The sequence below is a fragment of the Ochotona princeps genome, chromosome 25 (genome assembly GCF_030435755.1).
Source record: "Ochotona princeps isolate mOchPri1 chromosome 25, mOchPri1.hap1, whole genome shotgun sequence".
In the NCBI taxonomy this organism is placed as follows: domain Eukaryota; kingdom Metazoa; phylum Chordata; class Mammalia; order Lagomorpha; family Ochotonidae; genus Ochotona; species Ochotona princeps.
The window spans coordinates 13,908,302-13,935,800 of NC_080856.1; the positions used below are offsets into that span (position 1 = coordinate 13,908,302).

The window sequence follows — 27,499 nt, forward strand, 5'->3', positions numbered from 1 at the left end:
ATGTTCCTCTTAGGCTTATGGCAAGGCTATAAGAATTCACAGGAACACTGTAATGTTCCGTGTCTATATAGGCACACAGATACCTCTTCATTGCTTAGAACTGGTGGATGCCTGGCACATAGCAGGTATTCAGTAGACGTTTACCCACCAAAGTGATGCTGAGTCTGAGTGTGTATGTGTTTCTGCACGTGATGATTTCCCTGCTCCTCCCAACATGTCCTTTAGGCTCAGATAACTTCAGTGTTGGCTCTTTCTTGACCCATCTGCAAGAGAGTAATCATTGTACATTAGATTAATATGCTTAACGAAACACTATGTTTAAATAGTCCTTACATTCACAAGCTTTATGTTTTAAAACTGTTGGCAGGGATTGGATGTGAAGCATGGCAGCAACCTTGTTTTTTGTCTCACAGGAAAGAAGAATTTTAATGTGGACTACTCTAGTTTGCAAAGCACTGTTTATTTAAGAAAGGGAGAGAGGGCTCCTGACATGGCGACTGGAGGGGACTCCAAAGCAGGTGGTGGATGTGGTGGAAATGGTGTGTTTTATGCATGATCTCAGGGAGGGCGTTCACATGAGTCACCCAAACGGCAGAAAGAAAAGAAAAAACTCATTCACAATGGGCAGCAATGTCTAGCACCTCTTTCAGAGCTGAAGGACATGGGAAGGGTGGGACCAGTGGCTTCCTTCTCTCATTCTGATAATACGCTGAGAACTCAGGGACCGAATTTTTGATGGTAACCGAGATTGGATTAGTATGGGCTATGTCTCCTTGCTTTTGTTATGACAGAATTGATATGTTGTTTCTGCCCATTTGTTCTTCCTCCAGGGGAGGGACGTGCTCTTAGAAGGGTAAGAAATGGGGAGAAACATGGCTTTACATTTTTAAAAGGTGACTTTACCAGGGACCAGAGAGTCTAGCTGCCTATTTTCCCATCTGACTCCTCACATTACTACTTCCCAAATCATTCCTTCAGAGATTTATTTAGTTATTTGAAAGGCAGTTACAGAAAAAAAGACAGAGGTATCTTATATCTCTGGTTCATTCTCCACATGGCTAAACCTGGGCCAGGCCCAAACCAGGACCCAGCAGCTTCTTCTGGGTCTCTCTAGTGGGTGCAGGGGCCCTAGCGTTCGGCCCTTGTTTTGCTGCTTTCCCAGGTGCACATGCAGGGATCTGAATGGGAAGTGGTGCCCATATCAGATGTAGGCATCACATGTGGAGGCTTAACTTGCTCTGCTACAATGTCGGCTTCTCCCCAATTTATTTAAAATTGTATAGCAGGTGTAATAATCAAAGGATAGTAAAAAACTAACTCAGAACATTTTTTGAGAAATTATGTAGAAAAAATATTGAATTGACTTTTTTTTCAAAGTTTATTATTTGGAAGATATAGACTGTGAGGGAGAGAAGAAGGGAAAAAAGGAGAGAGAGAGAGAAAGAAAGAGAAAGAGACCTTCCACCCTCTGGGTCACTTCTGAATTTCAGCAACAGAAGTTCAGAACTTCAAGTAGGTCTCACTGGTGCATTGAAAGTCCTTGGTCAGATCTTTGCATCTATAAAAACAATTCTAGCAGTGGTGTTTGTGCATTTGAAGGCGGTGTAAGGAGTGACTTCAACGTTCCCCCATCCTGACCCCGCCATCCTAGACTCAGTGCCACCTTGAATGCTTTGAATGTCTAACCCAGCAGTTCTGTAAATCCCCTGTAGGTCCACCGGCCTAAGTAAGCTTAGTGACCTTCAGGTTCAAACCCTGTGCTCCACTAATCCCCTGAGGCATTTATCCCTGGTGTCCACCTACAGCCGCATGTGCCAATCCCTGACCCACACTCCCCAGACCCACCTACAGCCGCATGTGCCAATCCCTGACCCACACTCCCCAGACCCACCTGGGGGTTGTAAAGGTGCCTCTTCCCTTCGTTCTCTCTCTTCTCCCCCTCTGTCTCTCTCCTTTGCTCTTCTCTCTGTCTGCTCCTGCTTTCTCCCTGTCCCCCGGCTACCTCCCTCGCTGAAATAAAGACCTCCTTGAGTGACCTATTGGGTCTGGCTTTTGGGTTTGTGGTGAAAGAAAGCTAACAGGCAGTTTATGCACCAGTTGGATCACAGTGTCACCTTTCTTGTATCAAGAAAGGTTGTGTCCATGTACATTGAGGGAAATCAAAAGAGGATCTGTTGTTTCCCATTGTTTAAAAAAATCTCTGGCAGTCTTGTCAGGCTAAAATGTAATCTATTCTGATTGTATTTGTAGTTTTTCTTAGCAGTGTGGTTGAATGTTATTATGTGTATGTTACTTTCAAAAAATGTTTTTCATGCTTTTTATCCTTTTTTTTTCTGTTGGAACTTTCACTTTTTTTCCTGCAGTGTATAATGATTATGTTGTTTTAGAGATACTTCATATTTATAATTAATATATTATGTTTTTTTATGTCCCACTGATGGTCTTATTTATGGTTTGTTTTGATTTTATTAAAAAAAAAGTAATTTGAGAGGCAGAGAGGCAGAGAGAAAGAGAATAGATGGAAAAAAATCTTTTATCTGCTGGCTTATTCCCCCAGTGGCTGTAACAGCCATGGGTGGGCCAGTCTCAAATTGCATTTTTATTTAGTATTTAGTGTTTGATTTTTCTGGAATTTATTTTCTTCTTATGAGTTAAATGCATATTCAGTTTGTTTTTTTCCCCTTTCAAAGTGTTGAGTTGTTTCAACATCATTTGTTAATTCAACTCCCTTTCCTCTCAATATGAAATGTCTTTTTTATCCTATCCAATTTTCTCCAAGTTTCCTTGGGTTCCTGTGTATTTCTCTGGGTTCAGCATTGTATGAGTACTAGTTATTTTCTGAAAAAGAAATTCCCCTACAACATAGTGGCTCAGCCATTTGCTATCCATCCTGCTTTGCATGACTCAGAAGTTTGGGAGCAGCTCGACTGTGCTGCTCTGGTGCAGGGTGGCTGTATTCTTGTTGAAGTTATGGTTTCAACATGAGCCACCACCCTCAGAAGATTTGCCTGAGACTGGAGGATTTGCTCTGCAGGTGGCTGGCTCACCTGGCTAATGCTGGTCACTGACTATTGGCAGGGTGGGGAGGGTTTGTGCTGGGCTGGCCATTCCTTGACCAGGTGCACTGAGTTTAAAGAAACACTACTTGAAGAAACTTGAGGAAGAGCCTGGAAGAAGCACTCCATTCTGTGATTAGCCTCTGAGATTACACACTGTTACCTGTGTCATACTGTTAGGTAGAAACAAGTCACCCAGTGTAGGCTACCGATAGGGAAGGAGAATAAAGATGCTATATTTGGAATATGGGGTTGGAGTTGTGGCACAGTGAATTAGGCTGACATTTGCAATACTGGCATCTCAGAGTGGTGATTTGATATCTGTGTGTTCCATTAATGTACCCTGGAAAAGGAGTGGACAATGGACCAAGTGCTTGGGTCCTTGCCACTCAGGAGATCTGGATGGGAGTTCATGGGTTGCGACTTTGGGTTGGCCCAGCTCTGATAGTGTCACATGATACCATTATCCTCTATGTTTGACAGCTGGTGCCTTTCACTGTTCTGGTATGTAGAAAGAAATAACAAAATTAACTAATATTAAGCAATTACTATTGCTAAAACCCTGGAAACATCTTAATTTACCTATTTCATCCAGTTCTGATGGCCTTTTAAAATTGTTTAGTAGGGATCATCTATTTCATGGCAGATATCTGCTTCTGACAGCAAAATACCATTTTAGAAATGTGCGCCTCTATGAGTAATGTTGAATATTTTATTGAGAGACATCTAATAACTTAAGAGTGTTGCATGTTGTTGAAATTTCACTGATATCTTAAACATTCTTTAAAAGTTTGTAGAAAATCGAATTGAAGTTTATTTTGGTACAATGATTTTCTGATTTTTTTTTTCATAATAAGCATTGTCCTTGAGCTTTTCTGAAGGTCCATTCTATAGGCTGATATATAGGCTAGTATGCAAAACTCAGAAGAAGGCATTTATGTGTAGATACCCATCCCAATGACATCTCAGCTCCACATGCTGTACCACTCACTACAGGCTCTTATAATCCTGTCTGTGTGTGCAGCCGACACTCGAGTCTAGAGAGTGCTGCGTTCCATCTGCCTGAGTCTCCAGGCTGCCCAGTCTGAGCTGCTTGGTGCTGTGACCTCTTGGCTGTATTTGTTTCTAGCTTGGCCTTTGTTGCCATTTCAACAAGTGTGTGCATGCACTTGGCACTTAATTATAAGTTCCATAACTGATAGCCTCACCCATTCCTGAGGAGTTTATTCTCCTTACTCTTGCCTTAAATCATGCTTCTTGATCCAGCACTGAGCCTGTGCCACGGCTGGTGGAGCACCCTGCGGACTTGCAGCTGCTGTACATGGGCCATGGGCTGCCTTCCAAGTCTTCTGCCCATCCCTTGGACAGGTTTTCTTTTTTTGACAGACTGATCAGAGCCTTAATGTGCTTTCCTTCTGTGAGAGTCTGTGTTCCTGAGTTTTATATTTATTGTTGTTTGGAGAATAGTTAACAGTCGCTGTGCTGGCTGTAAGTTTGTTGGTTTATTTTGTGTATTTTGTAGTCCACCACCTCTTTGTGACCTTCTCCATTAGTCTCAGTCCCTTCAGGACCTACTGACCCTGGCTGTTTACAGAAATCTCCAGATTCCTCCTTCCCAACCTCCAGCCTAAAGAAGTGCCAGGCTGTTGGTCCTTCTCTCTTGATGTGAATTTGATTTGATGTGTTATATTCACGTACAGGCACTTGTCTTCTGGTAAAGAAAGCAAAATTTTGAAGCATGAAAGGGCCAGGATAGGATTTGTCCCGAGGCCTTGGGGGCTTGTTTGCTTCCAAAGTGTCTGTCCCACTCACTGTTGTGCCCCGATGAAACCCTTACACCAGTCTAAAGCAGGGCAGCCTCAGGGTGGCTATGAGGAGTGGCCAGGAAGCGAGAATGTGAGGTTTCCAGGAAAGAAGGTGGGCAGACGGCATTCTTGATGATGGCACTGTGACTTACGGTCTTTCTAGGGTCGTTCCCCATTGCTGTGCTGCCTTGTATCTACTTTCTAATATTCTTCTTGTTTGTTTTTCTTCCTCTTCTAAGGCTCTGAATATTATCTATTTCTTATCTTCTTCGTCTTAATAGCATTTCTTAGTTTTGATCCCCACACCCGCATTTTTAGGCATTTGTTTTAATTTATCTGATTGAGCAGAAGTTTTCTCCTGTCTTGTTATATGGGTCATGTGGAAGACATCCTTGTTTCAGTTACTGTTTTCTGAGCTGTTATTGCCATTTTCTTTAGACATGGCTAAAGAAAATATCTTCAATTGATGGTGACCTGGCCTTTGTTCTTTAATGTTTCATATAATGTATTTGCATGTAGTTTTATAGGTGGTTTACTTTTTTTCCTTCCTACAAATGGCTTACACACACACACACACACACACACACACACAGTGGATGTGTTCATTGTTTGCTGGCTGCTCAGCTTCTGACCCGGCTCCTTCCTAATATACCTGGGAAGGCAGTAGAAGATGGTCTCTGGGCTTATGCCCATGTCACCTGTTTGGTGGTTTGCCTCTCAACTCCCCTTCTAACTGCCTTTGCCTTCCCCCCGCTCAAGTGACTGCAGTGGTGAGGGCTGTACCAGGCCAAGGCCAAAAGCCCAGACGGAATTCCATTTGGGTCTCTCAAGAGGGAGCAGTTGGGATTTGAACTGGTGCCCTTATGGGATGACGGTGTTGCAGGGTGGTGGCATATTACACTGCATCACAATACCATTTCTCCTAATTGCTTTCATGACACTATGATTTATTTACTTAAAGGTAAAGTAAGAAAAGAGAGAATTTGAAAACAGTTACGATGAGGGTGAAAGATATTGCCAATCACTGTCTGACTGCCCACATGCATGTAACAGTAGGGATTGGACCAGACTGAAACTAGGAGTCCTGAACTTCATCTGAGTCTTCCGGATGGTTGACGGGTGCACATGTGTTTGGGGCAGCATCTGCTGTCTTCCGAGGAACATTAACAGGATGCTGCATCGAAAGAAGAGGAGTTGGGACTTGAACCAGCATTCTCATATAGGATGCAGGTGTTCCAGAGCAGCAGCCTAGCATGCTGCGCTATAATTAGCACTCCCCTGGGCAGTGTTTTATTTCTGTACAGTTGTCCCAGGGTATGACTTTGAAATTCATTTTCTTTCACACGTTTCTGACTTAAAATAGAATAGACCAGTTTTAATCTCTTGGTATCCAGATGATCATCAATTATCTCAGTGAGACATTCAGTTTCAGGTCAAGGTAAAAGACTCTGTGTGTGTGCCGATTTTTACTGCTTTTCATCAGTGTGCCTGTGTTTTTGCTGGATATCTGGCAGAGTATGGCACAAGTTGTAGTCAATTTTACCCATCCTCCCTGTATTTTTTCTTTTTGGCTTTTCTTCATTTTTTTCCCTCTTATTTTGGTACTTCAGAATTTTTGAGTGAGAAATGCTAAGTCAGATTAGTCGAACAGTGAAGAATTTGATACCAAGTTGCTATTCTAAAGACTCCCAAGTCCCTGTTTGTGTAATACCTTGCCAAAGTTTCGCATTATTGTAGTATGCAACGAACATGAAGCCCCTGGAAGTTTTTACGTCTTGATTTCTGTAGTTTATTTCCCAAACTTGACTTCCAGTGGAATGAAGAGTGTTCTTTTTTCATCAGTTGTCTCTGAATGCCTCCTGTTTGCTCATCAAGCCCTGTTTGCAGAGTCGGCTTGTTACCAGCCATTCTTGGAGTTCCCCGGAGAAGAATTGCTCAATTATGTGCAGTTATCTACTGCTTCTAATGAGATTGTACTAGGGACAAGAACCAGTTTTTGGAATTGTGGGTTGATCTTTTTAGTGTCTTAGTATAGTGTCTAGAATGAAATAGATACAAATGTTGGAAGGATGAAAAATGAAAATATATGTGGGCGAGGACTCTGCTGGCTTGTTCTGTGTCATGAGTTTGTCCCTTCGTACACAGTAGCAGATTGAAAACTATGTATTAAATGATCCAGAAATTGCAAGGCAGACTCACTTGGATCCCTGCTCTTAGACTCTCTGATACTTATAGTTTGGTAGGTTTCCCTTTGACTTCTTATTGTGGCTAGAAATTTACATTTTATAGAAGTACTACTTTATAAGTTATTATTTTCCTCTTATCTTCAAGCCTTCCCATATAATTTGTAAATGATTTGCATAATTAGGATGATTTCAGATGTATTGTAGTCACCTGGTTGCTATGGATAAGCGGTTGGTGATTTTGTGCTGGCTGGAATGTCAGTAAATGTGTTTTCTTTTCATTACCTATGCGTTGGTTATTCAGTGGTACGTTTTTTTGAATCCATGGTGCTGTAATTTTGTTGTTGTTTTTGTTCTAATTCATACCAGTTATTGACCTTATTTCGTGGCTTGTGATTTAAGGGACTATATAGTGATGGAGTAATAGAGAGTACCATATCCAGAAGTGGGGATACAATGCATTATGCATTCCTGCTTCCAAATCAAAGATGGACTCCCAAAGAAACTGTTGGACACGTGTAGACAATGGGATGCTGGACTGTCTGACGTTGTACCAGTAATGTCAGGGCATACTTAAATAACAGGCTGATGGAATCATGACTGTTTATAAAGGACTATACTATTGTAACAACATGGAGAAAATCAATCGGGGTAGGGATTTGCTGGGGGGAAGGAATCGCAGACTCAGTGAAACTGTACCATGAAATTCAAAAATTCAAAATAAAAAATTAAAAAGCAACAAAAAGATGTCAGTAAGCTCACGAATGACTGTAGGTGAATTCAAAATGCATGATGAAGTAAAAATGTGGACTGTGAAGTAGCTGAGGTCATCAAGAAGCTTCTACTCTTAGATGTTATACACCAGGTGGAAAATATGATTTCAACAGAAACTGAAAGCTTATTTAAATGAATAACTTGGGAAATGTGTCATGGCTCAGTGTGTTAAGCCATAACCTGGTCTGCCTGCATCCCATATTGGGGTGTCTGGCTTGAGTTTAGGATACTTCACATTTCTTGATCCAACAGTCTCCTGTTGTAGTGGATGATGGATGATGGATGAAATGGTAGAATTCCTGACACCCACATGGGAGACCTCGTTGCAATTTCTGGCTTCTGGCTTTGGCCTGTCCTAACTCTGGCTGTAGCTGGTATTTGGGGAGTGGATGAGTGGATAGATTTCTTTCTGTTGCCTCTGTCTGTCTCTTTCTTTCTCTGTCATCCACCTTCTCTCTGTTATTTTAAATAAGTAGTGTTAGGGGCTGGCTCCATGGCATAGTAGGCTAAATCTCTGTGATGCCAGCATGTCTCATAGTGGTACTGGTTCTTGCACCAGCTCTCTACTTACGACCTGAGAAAGCAGCCTTTGGGACCGTGCACTCACTTAGGAGACCCAAAAGAAGATCTTGACTCCTGGCTTTGGTATGGCACAGCTTTGGCTGTTGCAACCATTTGGGGAGTGAATCCATGGATGAAATAATTCTCTTCCTCTGCCTCTCCATCTTTCTGTGTAACCCACCTTTTAAATATATATATATATACATATATATATAAATATATATGTTTCTAGTTTAAGTACCTTAGCAATGGACCAAGTGTACTTATTGTGTTAGCGAACATTTTTCTCAGGAACTGTGTTTTGAACCTATATGACTAGTAGAACAGTTGTTAGAAGAATGGGGTCACTGATAAAATTATTCCCTTTTTGGTAGTGATGATTTAAGTACCACATTGTTATTACTTGCAAGATTATACCAGAGGAAATAGGAATTTGGTGCATTTTGTTGTGGTCATTTTGAACGTTTAAGGTATAAACAAAACACTTGCTCATCTGAATGACTCTTCCACAGTCCATACAGATTGTCTGTATCATTGGGCTTTACAATTTGGAGTTTGGTTGACTGGACCTAGATGTGTTCCTGTTTTTCTCTGTGTGTGTGTGTCTTCTTTGGTTTTTAAGTGGTAGTTGGAAGCTTTCAGCAGGCTTGTTATCATGAAATGCAGATGTCCTTTACAATTCAGGGAGGACGGGACAGTATTGAGCCTTCTGTTCTGTGACTGCTAGTGCCTTGATCACAGGGTTGCTTCTACTTTTTCTTCCTCTATTGTCCTTTGGCAGGATCTACTTGCTAATAGACTGGCACATCCCCAACCTGCTGCTGCTGCTGCTTCTTCTTTTAAGATTTTAAATATTTTATTGGAAAGTCAATTATACAGAGAGAAAGAGAAACAGAGAGGAAGATCTTCTGTTCGATGATTCACTCCCAAAGCAACCGCAACGGCTGGACCTGAGTCTATCTGAAGCCAGGAGCCCAGAGCCTCTTTCGGATCTCCCACACGGATGCAGGGTCCTAAGGCTTTGGGTCATCCTCGACTGCTTTTCCAGGCCACAAGCAGGGAGCTGGATGGGAATGAGACTGCTGGGATTAGAACTAGCACCTATATGGGATCTTGGCACCTGCAAGATGAGGACTACCACGATGGGCCCTGGGTGTTGTTTTTATTGTGACTGCTGTTTTGTTAGGTCTTTTGTTTGTTTATTTGTGCAAAATTTCACTGGTTTAAAATGATCTAGTCCAGCCCCATTTTCCTTATAATATTCAGGGCTTAATTTTGTGAAATGAAGGAGTTTGAGAAATGCGTAAAAGGCAATAACAGCAAAAATATCTCTACTACCTCAAGTAAGATCTAATAAGATGTAGAAGCACTCCATGGACAAGGACTTTAGCCACTAGGGTACTGCACCATGCCCCAACCTGGTTCTTGATAATCTCAGTTGAAAAGTATTTGTCCCGGCTTTGTGGTATGAGACATGTTGCAGTGTGATGCAGCCAGCTTTGGGTCTCCCATGTGGGCGCAGGGGCCCATGGATCTGAGTTGTCCTGGTCCATTGCGTTCCCAGACCATAAGCAGGGAGCTGGGTTGGAATTGGAGCAGGCAGGACTAGAACCAGTGCCTGTGCAAATGGGATGCTGGTGACACAGGCATAAACGTAAGATACTATGCTATGGCGTGAGCCCCTTCATGTATATTTCATATGTCCTTTTTTAAAAAATTTTATTGTATTGTTGTTGACAATCTTTACATAATTAATTGCGGTTAAAAAAAAAAGGTTCAGGGGGTATAGGGAAGTGGGTAATACTATTATGCCCATATTGTTTCCATCGTGTATCTGAGGTAAAGGGGGATATTGAGGGAGAAGCCCCACCCGGTCCTTTTTATACGATTTACCTTGGTCCCAGTTTGTTTTCTGTCAACCCCCTTTAGCCAGTTGTTTTAATAAAACAGCCTTTTCATTTCAAATCTTATAAAGTCTTCAACCTAAAATGCCATTTATGTTTTTTGTGTTTTTTTGTCGATTAATGTAACTGAGATGATCTTTGTACCTGTCAAGATTCTGGGAAACAAGTTAAAAAAAAATGAAAAGTTCTATAGATGAAAATTATTGAAACTGGAAAAACCTCAGGAATCAAATCCAGCATCCTTCTGGTTCCAGATGAGGAAACCGAGGCCCAGAATGACTTCCTAGTCATACCAGCAGCTGTGGTGAGGGTTCCTGACTCTTGACCATGCACTCTCCTGAGTCTGCAGTGATGAACTAGCATAGGAGCATGTGGGAGAACACACACTTGCCTTAATGAATAAAGGCTCAGACTTATGGGAATGTAAATTTAGCCCAACTTATGTTAATACATGTACCTGGGATTACTGTGGCATCACCGTATTTGAAAGCATTCCCAATTCGTATCCTGTATATATTTCTAGCTGTGTTGTGAGAGGTCCTTGCATACAGAGCACAACAAACAGGAACACTTACACTTTGAAGCAAGGCTGCAATCATAAAAGTAGCAGACGTTTTAGAGAATTCTCAAGGAATTTTCAGAACCACACAGTCCTCTTTCATGACCTGCACTGGCTACATAAAGACATTGCACTAGGGATGCACAGCTGGTTAAGATGCTGCTTGCAACTCTGGCATCCCATACTGGGTGCTGCTTTGAGTTCTGCCTGCTTTGCTTCTGATGTAGTTTCCTGTAAGGTGCCTGGGAAGGTTGTGAATGGTGATCCAAGTAATTGGGCCCTGTCACATGTGTGGGAGATAAGGTTGGAGTTGTGGGCTCCTGGCTTCATCCTGGCACAGCCCTGGCTTTTGCAGGCATTTCAGTACTCAACCAGTCAGTGGATGGGAGATCTGTATGGTGTTGCTCTGCATTTCAAATAAATAGTCTTAGGGGAAAGCATCGTACTAGTTAAATATATTGCTGTGAAACAGAAAATATTTTTCTCGGTGTGCTTTGTACTCAGGGCTGCATAGATTTGCCTGAAAAGATATGGGTTGTTTATTGTGATGGGAAAGAGATCAAGACTAGTGTTGCCTCACATGGCTTCTACCTAGGAGTGACTTCTTAGGGCAGGGAGCAGCTTTTTCCTTCTGAAAATGTATATTAGCCAGAGTTCACAGAAGAAAGTAGTCGTTGCCATTCCCAGCATTAGAATGACTATTAGTGTGTTGATTAGTCTACTTTCCTCTTTCTTTGTATGTTAATAATTATGCAGATGGATGACATACAGTGTTTATTAGATAATTATACAAATAATATTCCATTTAAAAATTCTATGCCTACACAAGTTTACATGGAAAAATGTTAGTTTTTCAAAATTATACATCTTTATATCCTCAGTACTCAGCATTTTTGCTTGATAACTAGGAAGCAAAACGGTGATTGAATTGGAAGCTACCAGCACATTTTGTTTATGCAGCTTCCGCACAGGACTTCTGATGTCTTAGGTAGTCAACATTTTATTTTGTGCCTTTGTCTCCACGTATGCTACTCCTTTGGCTTGTGTTCAGGTCTCGCCTCAAATGTAATTTCTTTTGGGATTTCTTGTTTATTTTCTGATCAACAGACTTGCTTGCTTCAGGGGTTAAGTCCCTTTTTAAAACCTCATCTTTGTTGGAAGCTCTTGTTTCACTGTAACTCTGACAGCCAGAGTCGCATCTATTTGCTTTCTGTTGCATCACCAGCACCTAACCCACAGCCTTGAACTTAGTCAAATGAGACAAGGAGAAAATGAAGAGCTGATTGCTGTTTCCTTTGTGTTAAGTGGGGCCTGGTTTCAACAGTCCACTGAAGAAATGGGTTAGATCCCTGGAGATACAGATGCTAAGAAAGATGTTTTGATTCCAGTTGAGAAATGCCATTGAAGAGAAGATGTGCTTTTCTGGAAGGGTCACATAAAGATTGGTATGAAACAGAGAAACATGCCAGGCAAGGTTATGATTTTAGGAGTGTGGTTTTGAGGTAGTTCACAGAGGCATTCAGCACCCTGGGTCAGACACATTTCTTGGTACCAGATGTGGGAACTCATAAGCAATTTCTATCAAGATTACAGTCAGTATATGAGTTAGAATTAAAACATGTCTTGACCATGTTTTATAGAGCTAATCTGCAGCTACAGTTATTTCAGTGAGATGTTAGACATTACTGGTTTGAGTGAATGTTATGACATGTGCAATGTATATTGAAAAGTTGTAAAAAAGAAATACTGATTTTTTATTTCTTACATGAATACATGTAACCCGCACGGGTGTCTATTACTGTAGGTCATTAAGAAGCAATCAATTCAGATTGCTGTTCATCGTTTTTCTCAGACACATGGAAGATTAAGAGGGAATTAGTGGTTGGAGTATATTATAGGTTGGTTTAGATACAAATACAGATCCAGAGCATTGAGTGGGCCATAACAATTAATTGAGTGAGTTGTAACTGGCAGTTTTTATGAAAAACAATGTTTCAGTTATTGCTTTTGTTGAACAAATCTGTGCACCTGAGTAAGTACTGCGTTACTATTTTAAAACATGTTTCTTCAAGTGGGATGTGATCGAAAAAGTTTGAAAGTCATCGTATAAGGGTACCTCTTGCCTCATCAGGATCAGCGAAATTGTGACTTCCTTTATACTACATTATGCTTGCTCACGCGAGTCTTCAAAAGGAAGCATTCCTCCAAAATAAACTGAAAAATGGGGTCTTTGATGGAACTTTTTGATGTTGGCTCTGTAAGTGCCAATTAGTGTGCCATATAGGTGGTCACACTCTTTCTCATATGCCTTGCATTTCAAGGTTGGATTACAGAGTTCGCTAAGTAAAAACTTCAGAAATGAGATCTAGAAAGAATTTTACCATAGTTTTCTGTGCTTTTGTATTTCACTGCTTTATTCCTTCCTCTCCTTTTTCTTCCTGAATATATTGATTATGCCTTCCCGCTGCCCTCCCCCCAACCATGCTCTTGGGTCTGTTTTATTTTTATGCTTCTTTTCATTTATGTAAAAATATTTTTACAACAATGCTCTTATTGGGGATGTGACTTTTGGGGACCAAAAACAAAGCCCAAACCTTGTCATGTTATATGTTTTTTGTTTTTTGTTTGTTTGTTTTTACACCAGGTGCATGAATTGCATTTCTGGGCTCTTTTGGGCCTGCTTTTAAGATGGCAACTAATAGTAGATCATCTTAACAGCAAACTGACCTGGGCTGGGTAAACATCATGAGGTATTGAAGAATTTCTGATTTTCTCTGATCACATCCTAAGAAAGAAGAAGAGGTCAGGAAACCTCTGCCTATCAAACCCGCCTCGTCCCTTAACCCTGGTTCATTGTTTTCCTGATCCACTTGTTCCTGTCTCGATAGCATAGGGAGCTTGTCTGACTAAGACAGCCAACAAAATGATAATGTATTATCCAGCCAGATATTCTTTATCTGTGGGACTGTGTTTGGTTCCATTTGGTCTGTTGGGATAACAGATCTTGATTCTTCACTATTTTGTTTTTGACTGTGTGAGATAATCCTGGTCTCTACAAAATCTGAAAATTAATCATCTGGTTACATGGTTACAGTGCTACGTGGGGATTGGTAATTATATAATTATATGGATTCACATGCAGTGATGCCCCCTCCCCAGCCTCCTCAAGCCCTCCTCCACTTTCATCTTCCATTGTTTTAGCAATGTAAATAAGAGAGAAAGTGGTATATTTATCTTTGAAAAATCTGAATATAAGCAGAGCAGGGCAGTTATGGTGCTGCCATTGTGTTGGAGACCCAGGAACCTTCTATTCGTTCATTAGATGGCTACTGCTACTCCTAAAACCACATTGTTATACTGTAGTTACAGAGGGGGTAATGGAAAGGGGAGGACATGTTCCTTTTATAGGCGCAACCTAGACAAATATAATTCCTGTACATATGGCTTTGGCCAGACCGGGTCAGGGTCATAGGAAATCTGGGAAGCTGTCTTCAGGCCGGCAACTACAGATCCCATGGAAACAGCTCTTCTTTTTTTTTTTTTTTTAAGATTTATTTTATTTTTATTACAAAGTCAGATATACTGAGAGGAGGAGAGATAGAGAGGGAGTGTAGCCGCCGGGATTAGAACCAGCGACCATATGGGATCAAGGCGAGGACCTTAGCCACTAGGCCACACTGCCGAGCCCCGGAAACAGCTCTTCTTACAGTAGAAAACATGCATCATAAAATGTCTCCATCATAGAGGTCAATAGCAGAAATGGACTGGAAAACTTGATTCTAAGTTATCTTTGCTCTGTGGGGAGAAATTATCAAATGGTCAATATTCCCTTTGAGACCCTAAGTCAATTATTTTTTTTATTATAGACCGGAGTGTGAGAAATAATGCAAGCAAGTTTCCTGTACTCCAGATTATATTTTTCTCATACTGCTTTTGTATCTTTCCTTTTTTCCTTTTTTTGAGGCTGATTTAATACTCATTTTCTCCGTGTTTCCAGGTATGGCCCAGTCTCAAGGATGGGTGAAAAGATACTTCAAAGCCTTTTGCAAGGGCTTCTTCGTGGCAGTGCCCGTGGCAGTGACTGTTTTGGACCGAGTTGCCTGTGTGGCGAGAGTGGAAGGTGCATCCATGCAGGTGAGAATGGAGCGAAGTGCATTCTTTAGAGCACAGGCCTCACTGGTTCTCAAGCACCAGGAACGAGGGCCCCTGGTTATTATTTCTGTGCTGGGAACTGATAAGTCTCAATGTATTCAAACAAGATTTCATTCTACTAGATTCCCTTACAAGTTTGTCTAATACAACTTTGTGTTATAACCAACGGAGGGATGAATAAAAGCATTTATCAGATAGTTTTGGGTATAGTTTTGAGAATTATAAATGAAGATTCTAAAGAAATTTTGCTATATGATATGATTTTCTATGAATATGACTAGTTGAACATCCTGTTATGACCAAATCATTAGTACAGCTGCAGGATGGGTTTGGGGAAATTCAGTTACCCTATTTTTATTTTTATAAGATTTGTTTATTTATTTGAAAGGCAGAGGGACAGAAAGAGAGGAAAGGGGAAGGAGGCTGGGAAAGAGGGAGGGAGGCTATCTTCCATTGCTTTCCCAAGCGCATTAGTAGGGAGCTAGATTGGAATCAGAAAAGTCAGGAACTGGAACCAGGGCTCCAGAATGGAATGCCAACCATTTAAAACTACAACTTTACACTGGCCTCTCAGTTAGTCTACTGATGCATACATTTTGCTTGTAGAAAAGTCTAAGTCACTGATTCCACATATTCTAGCTTGTTGTTTAAGCATTTTGGTGATTGAAAATTTTAATTGCAGGTTGCAGTAGAAGAACTTTAGAGTGGACATTTCTAAAAGTTCTATGTGAATATTCTTCTAAAATAACTTAGAAACTAATCCCAAGAAGTAAGAATGAATTTCCTTTCTTTATTATCATTAAGATATTAAAAATCAGGGCTCATCCTTACTTCTAATCAAGAAAGGCTTGTGGATGCTTAGGGTGGGTCTTGCTTGACTGAAGGTTAACCTTTATTGCAGGGCTACCTTTGTGTTTACTTCTATCATCTGCGAATGATTAAACTTTATTTCGGGTAGACCATTCTCACCTGACCCTCCTGTCCATCAGATTCCTTCCTAGAGAATCAATAGCTCAAAGCAAACAGGTCAGTGACTTTGAGTGCCAAAGTATTTCAGTGCAGGATAAACAGAGAAAAAGCAATTTACAGGTATATGCTCTAATACAGTTAACATAGACTGGATTTTACATACCCTGCCTTTGCAATTTTGAATTCTTGTTGGCCTTATCTTGGAACGAATCCTTAGGGATGGTAGGTAGATTTTGTTTGCTTGGATTTGAATCAGATGTTCATTTCAGAGAAAAACTACTGCCTTCTCCATGGCATATCAATCCCTTTTTGGTCCCTAAGATCCCTTTGAATCCATCCATAGTGGATCCAGTTTTTAGTCCTGTCTTGTTACACAACCAACCATATTATTCCAAGGATTTTTCCAGTACACAAAACATTCTGAGCTTGGGTGTTGTAATATTCCAGAGGTTCATGTAGCACTCATAGTATTCTAATCTTATTTTTTTAAAGATTTATTTATTTATTTTGAAAGGAAGAGGTACAGAGGAGGAGATAAAGAGACAAGGATCTTTCATCTGCTGATTCACTGCCCTGCAATGACCAGAGCTGAGTGGATCCAAAGCCAGGAGCCAGGAGCTTCTTCTGGGTCTCCCACAAGGATGTGTCTAAGGTTTTGGACCATTCTCTACTGGTTTCCCAGAGCACAAACAGGGAGCTGGAAAGGAAGTGGAGTAGCCATGTGTGATCCCAGCATGAAAGGCGAGGATGTATCCACTATGCTATTGCGCTGGGCCCTACCCCCCTAATCTTCATATTTTTCTAGTTTTTATATTTTTATCTTTCTACTGAACATGAATGTTCACAGCTTGTGGTGTGAAACAAGGAAATTCCTGAAAAGATATCCAGATTCTTGCTCATAAGAAATCTTTCTTTTTTTTTTAAGACAAAAGTTATCGCTTATGATGAAAACAGGGAAAAAATGGTGAAGTGGTGAATCATATAGTTCCTAAATGTCAATCCATATTTTACTGCCAGGTTTGCATGAACTGCATTAGAATCTGCAGTTTGTTGCCCTTTTCCAGGCTTTCCTCATCCTCCCCACCTCTCTACCAGAAGAAATCAAATTTGTTGACTAGAAATTTATTTAATCTACTATGTAGAAGTTCCTTGGATACAGGTAATAGGAAAACAGTGTGAATTAACTTTGGTATAAAGGCAAATTCATTGGAAGGCTTATAAATCAGATGAAGAGGACAGAGTGTGGCAGGCAATGGGGACAGCTGGGACTAGGATTTGAATAGTGCCGGGTACTCAGTCCCTGTGTTTCCAAGTTCTGCTTCTGTTTGCATCTTGGGGGCATTCTTTGCCTGGCAGGGTATCCTGAGGAAGACCTTGCTTCATATCTCTCTTCTTGCCTTTGTTTCAATTGGAAATGTCTTGAGGAAGGACTATGATTAATGCAGCTTGGGGCATATGCTCTGCTCCATGCAAATACACAGATCGATTGACTTCGGCCAACCGGGCATGAGTGCCATGATTGGTCTTGCTGGGAACAGGAACTGTAGCTCAACTAAAGGATCTGCAAGACAATGGCAGTGTCTTTCTGAGTCCTCTAAGTAGAGGGTACAGTTGAAGTGACATTTCTTAGAGGGAGTGAGATGTTATTTTCAGAATAAAAGGGAGAGGATTATCAATTTTGGGTAGAAAGAAAAAATCATGTTTATTACTATTTGGTCTGTATTTTGTGAATTTGAGACTATTGCTGTTACAGATAATTTCATGTACAGCTTAATTTGCTCTCACTAAATCGTACTTTACAATGATTTAAGAGAGAAACTGCAGTATGAGGTTTGGGGATTAATTAATTCAGCATGTTTGAAGACATCTCTGCTACTACAGAGCTTTGGTGGGCTAAAAATATTTAGACTGTGGGTTCCAACAAACATTTGGACAATTGGAATAAACTTTTTTGTTGGAACTTCTCTAAAGATGCAAGTGCTAAAAAAACTGGCAGGGTATGATCTCTGGAAGTCCTTGAACATCCTGCCAGTAGCACATCTGCTCTTCTGGACTCTGAGACATTTGGTGTGTTGTGAAGAGAAGGAGAACTTGGATGTGCAATGATGCCCTCTTGTATCAAGGACTAGAAGTAGAAGGAGAAGACCAAAAAAGAAGAGGCAAGGAAGAACAAAAATGTCAAGAAAGCAAGTTGTGGATGACAAACCCACTAAGTGATAGAGGACAATGGAGAAGATTAGACATTTGGACAATGAACAGCACTAAGTGACTCAAGGACTGGTGATTAAAGGATGCTAGGCAGGAGAAGTGCCACCGTCACTGAGGTTGATGGGTTCCACTGTGCCACCCTTGGATCGTACCCTTGGTACTTGACACATGTCTGTTGCATGTTTTGGCATCTCAGTGCTCCTTGAAAAATCTGAATGCCCTTTTGAAAGAATTTATAGTATAGATGATCAATTTTGAACACCACTCATTGCATAGTACTTTAGGTAGAAAGATCATGGATTAATCTGCTTTTACTACTTTCACTAACAAATGAGAGGAGCGTTTTTGGGGGAATAAAAAGTTTGTTTCAGCTCACAGGATACAGTTCAGGATTGGGTGATCCCATAATCTGGTATCTGGGATCTGTGGGGAGACTGATCTTGGTGGGTGCAGAGGCCTGATAACATGTTGAGCCAAGAAACCGAGAGAGAACCTAGGCCAGACTGGAACTCAAATAAATCAAACCTCATGCAAGAATCGCCCTTGGAGGGCATGTCCCCAAGTGAACCGAACACCACCTACTGGCCAATTCCCCATAATTAGCTCACATCACCCTTAATCCACAAATCATTAACATTAGTATCATATCAGTTTCAAGGAGTTTTTTAGGAGGCAGGTTTTGCTCAACCTGTAACAGGTCATATCTAGTTCTTTCTGTCATTTGCACAGTAGTGACTGGAAATGCCATTTTTGGGATATGGAAAATAATGAAAAGCAGTGTAGTTGTGTGGAATGCAGAGTTATCTGTCAGGTGGTTGGTAAGTAGAAGCTCTGTGGTGGAGTTATGGTGTGGTGGTGAGCCAGACACAGATCCGGCCTTCCAGTTGCTTTTATTTTAGTAGGGATATTCAAAGATTGTAACTCCTAGATAGTGAGTACGGTTTCATACACATAGAAGCTGTCAATGTCTAAAACATACAGAAATGAAAACTTTGTTTTAACTTGCTTTTTTGAAGAGTGGTCCTGGAAATTTTTATTTGGAACAGAGTGATATCAGAAAATAACACTGTGAACTTTTTTTTTTTTAAATTGTTGACCATTTGCAGTAGCCTTGCCTATAACAACAGACTACCATTACATTTCCATGGATCACATAACAGGTGGTCATTTCTGGCTCCTTGGTCTGTGGATTGACCACCAACACTCTAGAATATTGTTTCAATCTGCTCTTCTCATAGGTGGTAGTGGAACACAACTGATGAAGGCAAACAGCTCAGTACCAATTAAACCCGCAGTTCAGAGCTCCACTATCCTATCAATATGCTGTTGTTCAAAGCAAGTCGTGATGCTAAACCCAACCAATGAATGGAAGGATAGCCAACCTATAAGGAAGTCATGACAAAGATGGGGAGAGAAGGGAGAAAGGTGGGTAATAAACAGCACACCTGCCATAGCTACTGTGATTCCAAGGTCATATGGTCGATTTTAAAGATCATCAAAGACAAACACATAAAAAAACCAAAACGTGTAGTAATTACCTTTGAGTCTCTCTAGAAGGATCCTAGTTTTTGATCTGTTGTCCCAGACTGAGACAATATTGGGATAGACTGAAATTCTGAGTCATTGAAATCCATATGGATTGGTCCATTTTAGATGTCTTCTGGCTTGAGGTAGCTCAGGGCTGTCAATTAGATCAATTTAGAGTGGCTTTCCTCTCCCACCCCTCCCTATTTTTTATTGGAAAGGCAGATCAGATTTATTTATCTGCTGCAAGTGCTTCCAAGTGGCTGCAGTGGCAAGTGGCTGCAGCAGCTGGAGCTGAGCCTATTCAAAGCCAGGAGCCAGCAGCTTCTTTTGGGTTTCCCACACAGGTGCAGTGTCCTGAGGATTTGGGCCTTCTAGTGCTTTCCCAGGCTACAAGCAGGGAGCTGGATGGGAAGTGCAGTATCTGGGATGTTAACTGACCCCCCACCCCTTGAAATCCTGGCACTTGCAAAGTGAGATTTAGCCATTGAGCCATTGGGCTGGGCCCAGCTTTTCCTCTTAGAGAATCCCTATAATTTGCAGACATATTATATAGGAAATTCCAAGGATTGAAAGATCATGTTTAATTACAGGGACAGGGATAGGATTACACAGAGAGTAGGGAGATCTTGCCTCCACTGTTTCATTCCCTAAATTGCTGCATTGACCAGGCCTGGGATAGGCAGAAGCCAGGTGTTAGGAGCTTCTTTTAGGTCTCTCATGTGGGGTGAAGGGGCCCAAAAGTTTGAGCCATCTTTTGCTTTTCCAAGCTCATTAGCAAGTAATTGTTTTGGAGGTGGAGTAGCCAGAACTCAAGCCAACACTCATATGGAATCCTAGTTCTATAGGCTGTAACTTAACCTGCTATGTTGCTGTGCCAGCTCCCAAGAACTGTTTTTAGTTCTTTCAAAACTGCTACTGGCTTGTGATTTAGTAGGTGAAGTTTGTTTTTTTGTGACTTCCCTCTTATGAGAATTCTTTTAAAAAATTACCTAGTGATTCCTTTTTAGCTTATGTTTTCCAATACTAATTTATAATTCATTAAGAATCAGACTAGAAGATAGAAGTGATCAATCTTGAAGAGTCCCAGCTAGGTGATACACTAGTTTTTAGTGACACCATGATTTAGTTCAATGGAAAGCAGTTTACAAAATACTTGCTATTTACAAAGCTTACAGGCACATCCAGTATATTGGAGGAGGTGTCCCCTTTTCAGTGCTTGGCACCCAATGCTGTCACAGATTGCTGGTTAAGGATTATTCATACTGACCTATTCCCCTCTGGTGTACATGAATCATTTCTGCTGATTGCTGAAAGGTTACCTGTGAATGTAAATGTATCTTTTTTTTTTTTAAGACACGTCACATTACTCGACAATAATTTAATTCGGGAAATGAAGAGTGATATTGCGTACAGTTGAAACTACAGGGGGAATTTATGTAGGCGGAATGCAATTATTCAAATTAGAACTTCAGTGGCTTACAGAGGCTTTTAGACTAAAAGGGTACCATAGGAATAGTTTAATGACCTCTCACCAAAGTTTTAGATTTTGTTTGATTGAAAATGCTTGCAGCAGGGTCACTGGCTCTGGTAAAAGGTGCATGCTTTCCACATTTATAATTAAGATTTAAAGCTTTAAAAAGTGTGTGAAAGAAATAATTTCAAGGGTCATTCTTATTTTGTTGCAATTGCTACGTCTTTACATTGTGTGTCTACCATTCTCCTTTTTTCATTTGCATTGCTAGAGGGGACATGCTTAAGAACATTTCTTCATAACACTCTTCAGGCTCAGATTGCAGACATGTATTTGTGCCGAATGTATTAGAAAATTAGAGAACATGAGGGAAAATTGTGTAATCAGCACTGAGGTCTTTATCATCAGTAACCCACATCGCTTGGCTTGAAATTGTTTTGACTTTCATCCACCTGTGTATGAGCTTGAGAAAACCGGTTTGTAATAAACCTTTTAGATGCCTACCTGGCTTTTTGTAGTCATTATCTTGTTTCCTGCTGAGTTTAAAATTAAAAACGCTGTCAAAGCATGGAGGAAGCTTTTTCTTTCTTTCCCTTTTCTTTTTTTTTTTCTTAACCTACAGTGGGCTAGATGACACTGAATAATCATTATTGGTTGCAACTGTCATTTTGACATTCTGAAAAACTGAAGGCTCAGAAGACAAGGAACATATTGTGATTTATGGACCAGCATTTAAGGTAGAGCAGGGGAGTTTATTGTTACCTGTTGAAAGTGCACTCCCAAAATGCTGGGGGCAACCTGACGCATTTCCTCCCATGTTGATCACTCTGTGTGCTTGCTCTCCTCAGTAGTAATTACACATCAGCTATTGTGAAGGCAGAGACAGTCCTAACGGAACCTAAGTGTTTGCATCGGCCGATATGTGTCGCAACAGACTTGTGCTCTGTTTTGTTTAGTGTGTGTTTGCTATCAAGGATCTGTGGTGTGGAGTTGATCAGGCCTGTTGCTGGTCCCTGGCTCTAGCACCTTCTTTGTGATCCTCTGTACATCTTGTGCCTGGGTAAATGTTCTGTGTACTTTTATGAGCTGGTTGGTCAGGTGCGACCGCAAGAAGAGAAAAAGGAGAGGCTCAGGAAAACTACATTTATTATACTGATAGATCCTAGAGACGGGGGGAGCAAAACACTGTCGTCTCTGTGGGAGAGACTCCAATGCGATTGAAGGCAGAACCCAGGATCCAGGAGAAATCATTGGGCCTGTGTCTTCATCGGGGTTTCTGTCGGCAAGGCAGGACAATTTAGGTCTAGTTAGTTTGAGTCATTTCTGGGCCCCTAGCTGCTGGCATGGTCTCTGATTGCCTAAAACCTGGTCCTTGGATGATGCAGGCAGCGAGATGTTGTCTCCTATGGCTCAGGGTTTCTTAGTTTACATAGCAAAGGCATACTCCTGGCCTCAAACTTCTCTGTTTTTAAAAATTGGATAGTCTTAAGATCCTAAGAGGAACTGTCTGTCCCTAGCCTGAAAAGGTTTTGCTTTTTCTTTAAAACGTTTGCTAATTAAAATGTTTCTTTAAAACATTTACTTAGAGAGAAGGAGGATTGTGGGAAGGAGAGGAAGAATGATCTCTTCCAGCCTCTGTTTTGTTCCTCAGATGTCCTCAGTGGTTAGGGGTGGGCTTGGTAGAGCCAGAAGCAAGAAGCTCAACTTCACGCTAGATATTCCATGTGAGTGGAAAGAATCCAACTACTGTTGCCTATTAGCAGGGAGCTGGAATCTGGAGCCAAACCCTCTAACTGATCCTAGGTATTCAGGCATAAATCCTGATAAGGATTTATCCATTAGGCCAAATACCAACTGCCAGAAAGACTTTCTAAAGGTGCCCAAAACATCACTTTATACATGATTTAATATAGATATAGATGCACAGGTTGTCTTTTACTTATAATGGTTATGGCAGCATTGACCCATTTTAAATTGGAAATATTGTGACTCATTTAATACACCTACACTGCTGCACATCATAGCTTAGCAATACAGTATTCTGTGGGCGTAGGGGTTATTTACCCTTGCGATTCCGTGACTACTGGGAGCTGCAATGTGAGTGTCATACGGCATATTCGTTGGCCAGGAAGAGATCAGAATTCTAAGTGTGCCTTCTGTTGAATGTACATAGTTTTCCTATCATCATAAAGTCAAATTATTATGAAGATGAGGCCCTCTGTGTGCATGAACACACAGACACACACCCACATCCACCTGTATACGTATGCACGCACCCGTATACGTGTGCACACATAGCGTGGCAAAAGATCTAGCTGGTCCTGAGACCACAGAGAACAGTCTGTGTACAAGGTCAAAAGAACCTGGGTTTTTCAATGGACTTGTAGAGTGAATCCATGAACTACTGTGTCATTACATTGTGACGTAGGGATTCTTTCCACAGGTATTTAGCCCATGTTGATTGCATAGCAAGACACATTATTGTATCTTTCCTGCTTTTTCTTATGCTCCCTTTAAGGCTAAGTTCAACTTCTGTCTTCTTCATACAACTTTTCTTAATACATCACTTGCTTGTTTGAAATCGTGCACTTTAAGCTTAAATTATTACTGCAAGGTCTTTTGTATTGTCCTGTGGTTATTTCATGGGTTAATACTAACCCTACTTGAAAGCTTCTAAGAGACAGAACTGTATTTCCTCTCACCTACTCATTCAGAGAGATGCTGAATAAATGCATACTAATTAGTTCTTTAAAGCACTGAAGTGCCACAGTAATTAAACTCTATAGAAATATGGTAAAATGAAATTATTATCATTAATTTTTTCCCTTAGACTTTGCTGGTGTTTCTGCATTGTTCTTTATCATGCTTTTCAGTGCTGTCAGGAATCCATTGTTTTCTTTGTGGCAGAAATGTTCAGATCTTTTTTGCCCATGACTCATACTAAGTAGTTTTCTCTTGCTTGTGACTCATATACATACACATGACTGAGACAGGAGTTTCTTTTCATGATACTTAAGTCAGAATGACCCTTCATGTTTGCAGTGCCCTCCACTTTATTCTCTTCGGGTTGCTACCCATGACACTGGTTCTGTGGCTTGCTCATTGGTTGCAACCTGCAGTTTGTGAAACACTGCTTCACGCCTGAAATGGTGAAACAGCTCAAACTGAGCTGTAACTAGAGGTGTAGGGCAGGCTGGCTCTTGATTGTAATGCTTATAATGTATTGGGGTTGTCTTCAGCGCTTCAAGCAGTAAGTGCAAGTGAAGGATACAAAGATCCCTAGTCTGTTCCTGCTCTGAGAAAGCCCTGTTGTAGTCATCGAATCTTTGGGCCTTTCAATTTTTTAATTAATTAATTAATTTAAAAATCAGAGTGGCAAAGAGAGAGAGAAAAGAGAGTAGGGGAAAGATTGAGGTCTCTTATCTGCTGGTTCCTTTCCCACAGGCTGCATTGCTCAGGCTGGGTCAGTCTGAAGCTAGGAGCTTTGAGCTCCATCTGGATCTCTGATGTGGTTGGCAGGAGCCCACATATTTAGGATATTGGAACTCAGTTGTTGGTGCTCAAGCTGGGACTGTGATACAAGGGGGCTGGCACTGGAGTATTCAATAGTAAAGTTCATGAATCCCATTCTAGACTTATGAAATTAGTATTGTTTATGATGACCATGGACTTTGCATTGTAATAAGCTCTGTTAATAGTAAAGTTCAGGGGCTGTTTATCTAAAAAGAACTTCAAATGTAGGGTGAGAAAAAGTTTTGGGGTTGCTTATTAGATATGGACCTTGTTTTGGCTTGAAAAATCCTGATTGCCTTTTTTTTAAGCATTTGAATTCTTACTCTTGTATTTTTTAAGATACATATTTTATTTCTCTTCCTTTTGTCCTCTTAAGATGTCTAATATATATTTGTGATAGATTTTGCTGATTTCTGATATTTTATGCCAATGATTAGTTCTCTGTGCCATTTAAGATTTTTGTACTATGTTAAGAGTTTTATTTCTAGCTCTTTTTTGAAGGAGTTATGGAGACAGAGAAAAAGACAGATCTTCCAGCCACTGATTCACTTCCCAAATGGCTAAACAGACAGGGTTGGACTGCATTTAGACACTAGACAGTCCCCGTCCATACTTAGATTTGATACATGTCACGAGTTACTGGACCTTGTGCTGTTGTACAAGTCTTAGGATGGGCCCAGCACCATGGCTCAATGGCTAATTGAACGCTGGTTTGTGTTTCAGGCTTGAGACCCAGCAGCTGTTTGGGAAACCTCAAAGAAGCTCTTGATTTTGGATTGGTTCAGCTGTGGCTATTGCAGCCGTTTGGGGAGTGAAGCAGTGCATGGAAGATGTTTCTCTTTCTCTGTAAATCTGATATGCCTTTCTAATAAACATAAGTGAATCTTAAAAAAGTAAAGTCTGAAGATGCTTTTGGGTTCTAGGGGAGGTTATGTATATGTAGCATGTGGGAGGGATATGGTGCATTGGGTACGGAGGACAATAATGTAGCAAAAGGCATAATGTTAGTATATTGTGGCTCTCTTTCACACCACCTCCGTGAATTGTGCTTGCTGGTATCTGAACTGTGACGTCTACTCCCACACTGGTTCTTGACTTGGCCATGTAACTTCCCTTGGCTGCTGGAACTTGAGAACATATGCATCATATGCATACTGTGCCATACCGGAGGCTTGCACAGTTTAGCTCCTCCTCTTGAAACATTGCTGCTTCCCTGAGGGTTGCTGCCTGGCTGATCCCAGCCGCACTCACTTTTGTCCTGATCACACATAGCTGAAAATCATCAACCTGCTAACACATGATTTGGTTTTATATTTCAGAGTGTTTTTTTCGCCGTAGATGAGCAATTACAAAAACGCTGTGCTTTTGTCTTTTCACATGCCTCTATTTTTCAGTCGCTTTGTATGACCTGTTTGTTTTATGCATACATGAATCTCAATTTTAAAAGCTTTGATCCATGTAATTCAGGGGCCTGATGAGGCAAAATACCTGTTGATGCACACTTGTACTGTTAGAATAGTGACCTTTTTTTTCCTTTTGAGTATGATGCAGCACCAAGTTCAATGACAAGGAGTTGAAAAATCAGAAACTATGGTCTTACTGTCACAGTTTGTCTGCCTCAGTCAGGGGGCAGGGACTCCATCTGGGCCTCCTACATTGTAGCAGGAACCAAGTGCTTAAGCCATCATCTGCTACCTCCCAGATCCTGATTAGCAATCAGCTGGATTAGAAGTAGAATTGCTGAGACTCAAAGCCACACTCTGATGTGAGATGCAGGTGTCCCATGCAGTGGATTTTCCACTAGGCAAGACAAAGCTGGGACTCAGGAAACCATGCAAGTGATAGAGAACATTGAATAATAGCAGGAGTAGAAAAATAGTATTTTGGGGTCTGGTATGATGGCTCAGTGGCTTTATCTTCAATTTTGCATGTGCCTGGATCTCATGGACTCTGGTTGTATATCAGCTGCTCCACTTCCCATCCAGCTCCCTGCTTACAGCCTGGGAAGGCAGTAGAAGATGGCCTAAAGCCTTGGAACCCTGTGCCTGCATGGGAGACCCAGAAGAATCTCCTGGCTCTTGGCCTCAGATTGGCTCAGCTCTATCTGTTGTGGCCACTTTGGCAGTAAACCAGTGGATGGAGAATCTTTTTCTTTGTATCTCCTCTGTAAAATCTGCCTTTCCAATAAAAGAATAAAATCTTACAGAAAAAAAAAAGAAAGATAGTATTTTGGACCATTTTGTCCACATTCTTTCTAAGGTACAGCATTGACTAATGATTATGTAATCAGAATATATGTTTATTTAAATTGTACTCCATGCTCCTTGGCCTGTGCTGAAGCCTTATAGAGTTTACAGCCAATATGTTATGTTGGTTTTTTTTTTATTGAGGAAATGATTTGGGAGAAGTTGTTTAAGTTCTGATTCTCCCCACAAAATCTGAGGGCTTCTGGTTGTTCCTCATGTTGCTTCTATGGTCATCTCATTTAAAAGCAGAAACTTAATACTTAAATATAATAGACTGTTTATAGCTGGGTGGTACTCCTGGAGCCTAAACAGGCGGAAAACATTGCTCCCAAAGAAGTTAATACCAGGCTTTGTTGGCAGACTTTAGGCAGTAAGTCAAAGATAGCAATTTAAAAAAAAAGTAAGAAATATATATAAAAGATAAAAGCCAAAATAATTTCATTTGCTGATTGATGGCTTCACTTACATTTTCCAAAGCAAGAACTCTGTGCTGATTCTGTTTAATTCCCTAGTGGAGTTTCACTTTTTTAAACCCAAGCAAATTACTACAGAGTCACTATATGTTTTGAAC

The 27,499-nt window shown here is 40.8% G+C and overlaps 1 protein-coding gene across 1 annotated transcript in view; it reads left to right on the forward strand.

Annotated features, from left to right (window-relative positions):
• Window positions 1-27,499, forward strand: part of IMMP2L (inner mitochondrial membrane peptidase subunit 2) — a 761,903-nt gene that overhangs the window by 19,494 nt on the left and 714,910 nt on the right. Inside the window, exon 3 of the mRNA XM_004592451.4 lies at window positions 14,840-14,976. Coding sequence (XP_004592508.1) covers window positions 14,842-14,976 — 135 coding nt within the window. The 5' untranslated portion in view covers window positions 14,840-14,841. The remainder of the gene's footprint in view (window positions 1-14,839; window positions 14,977-27,499) is intronic.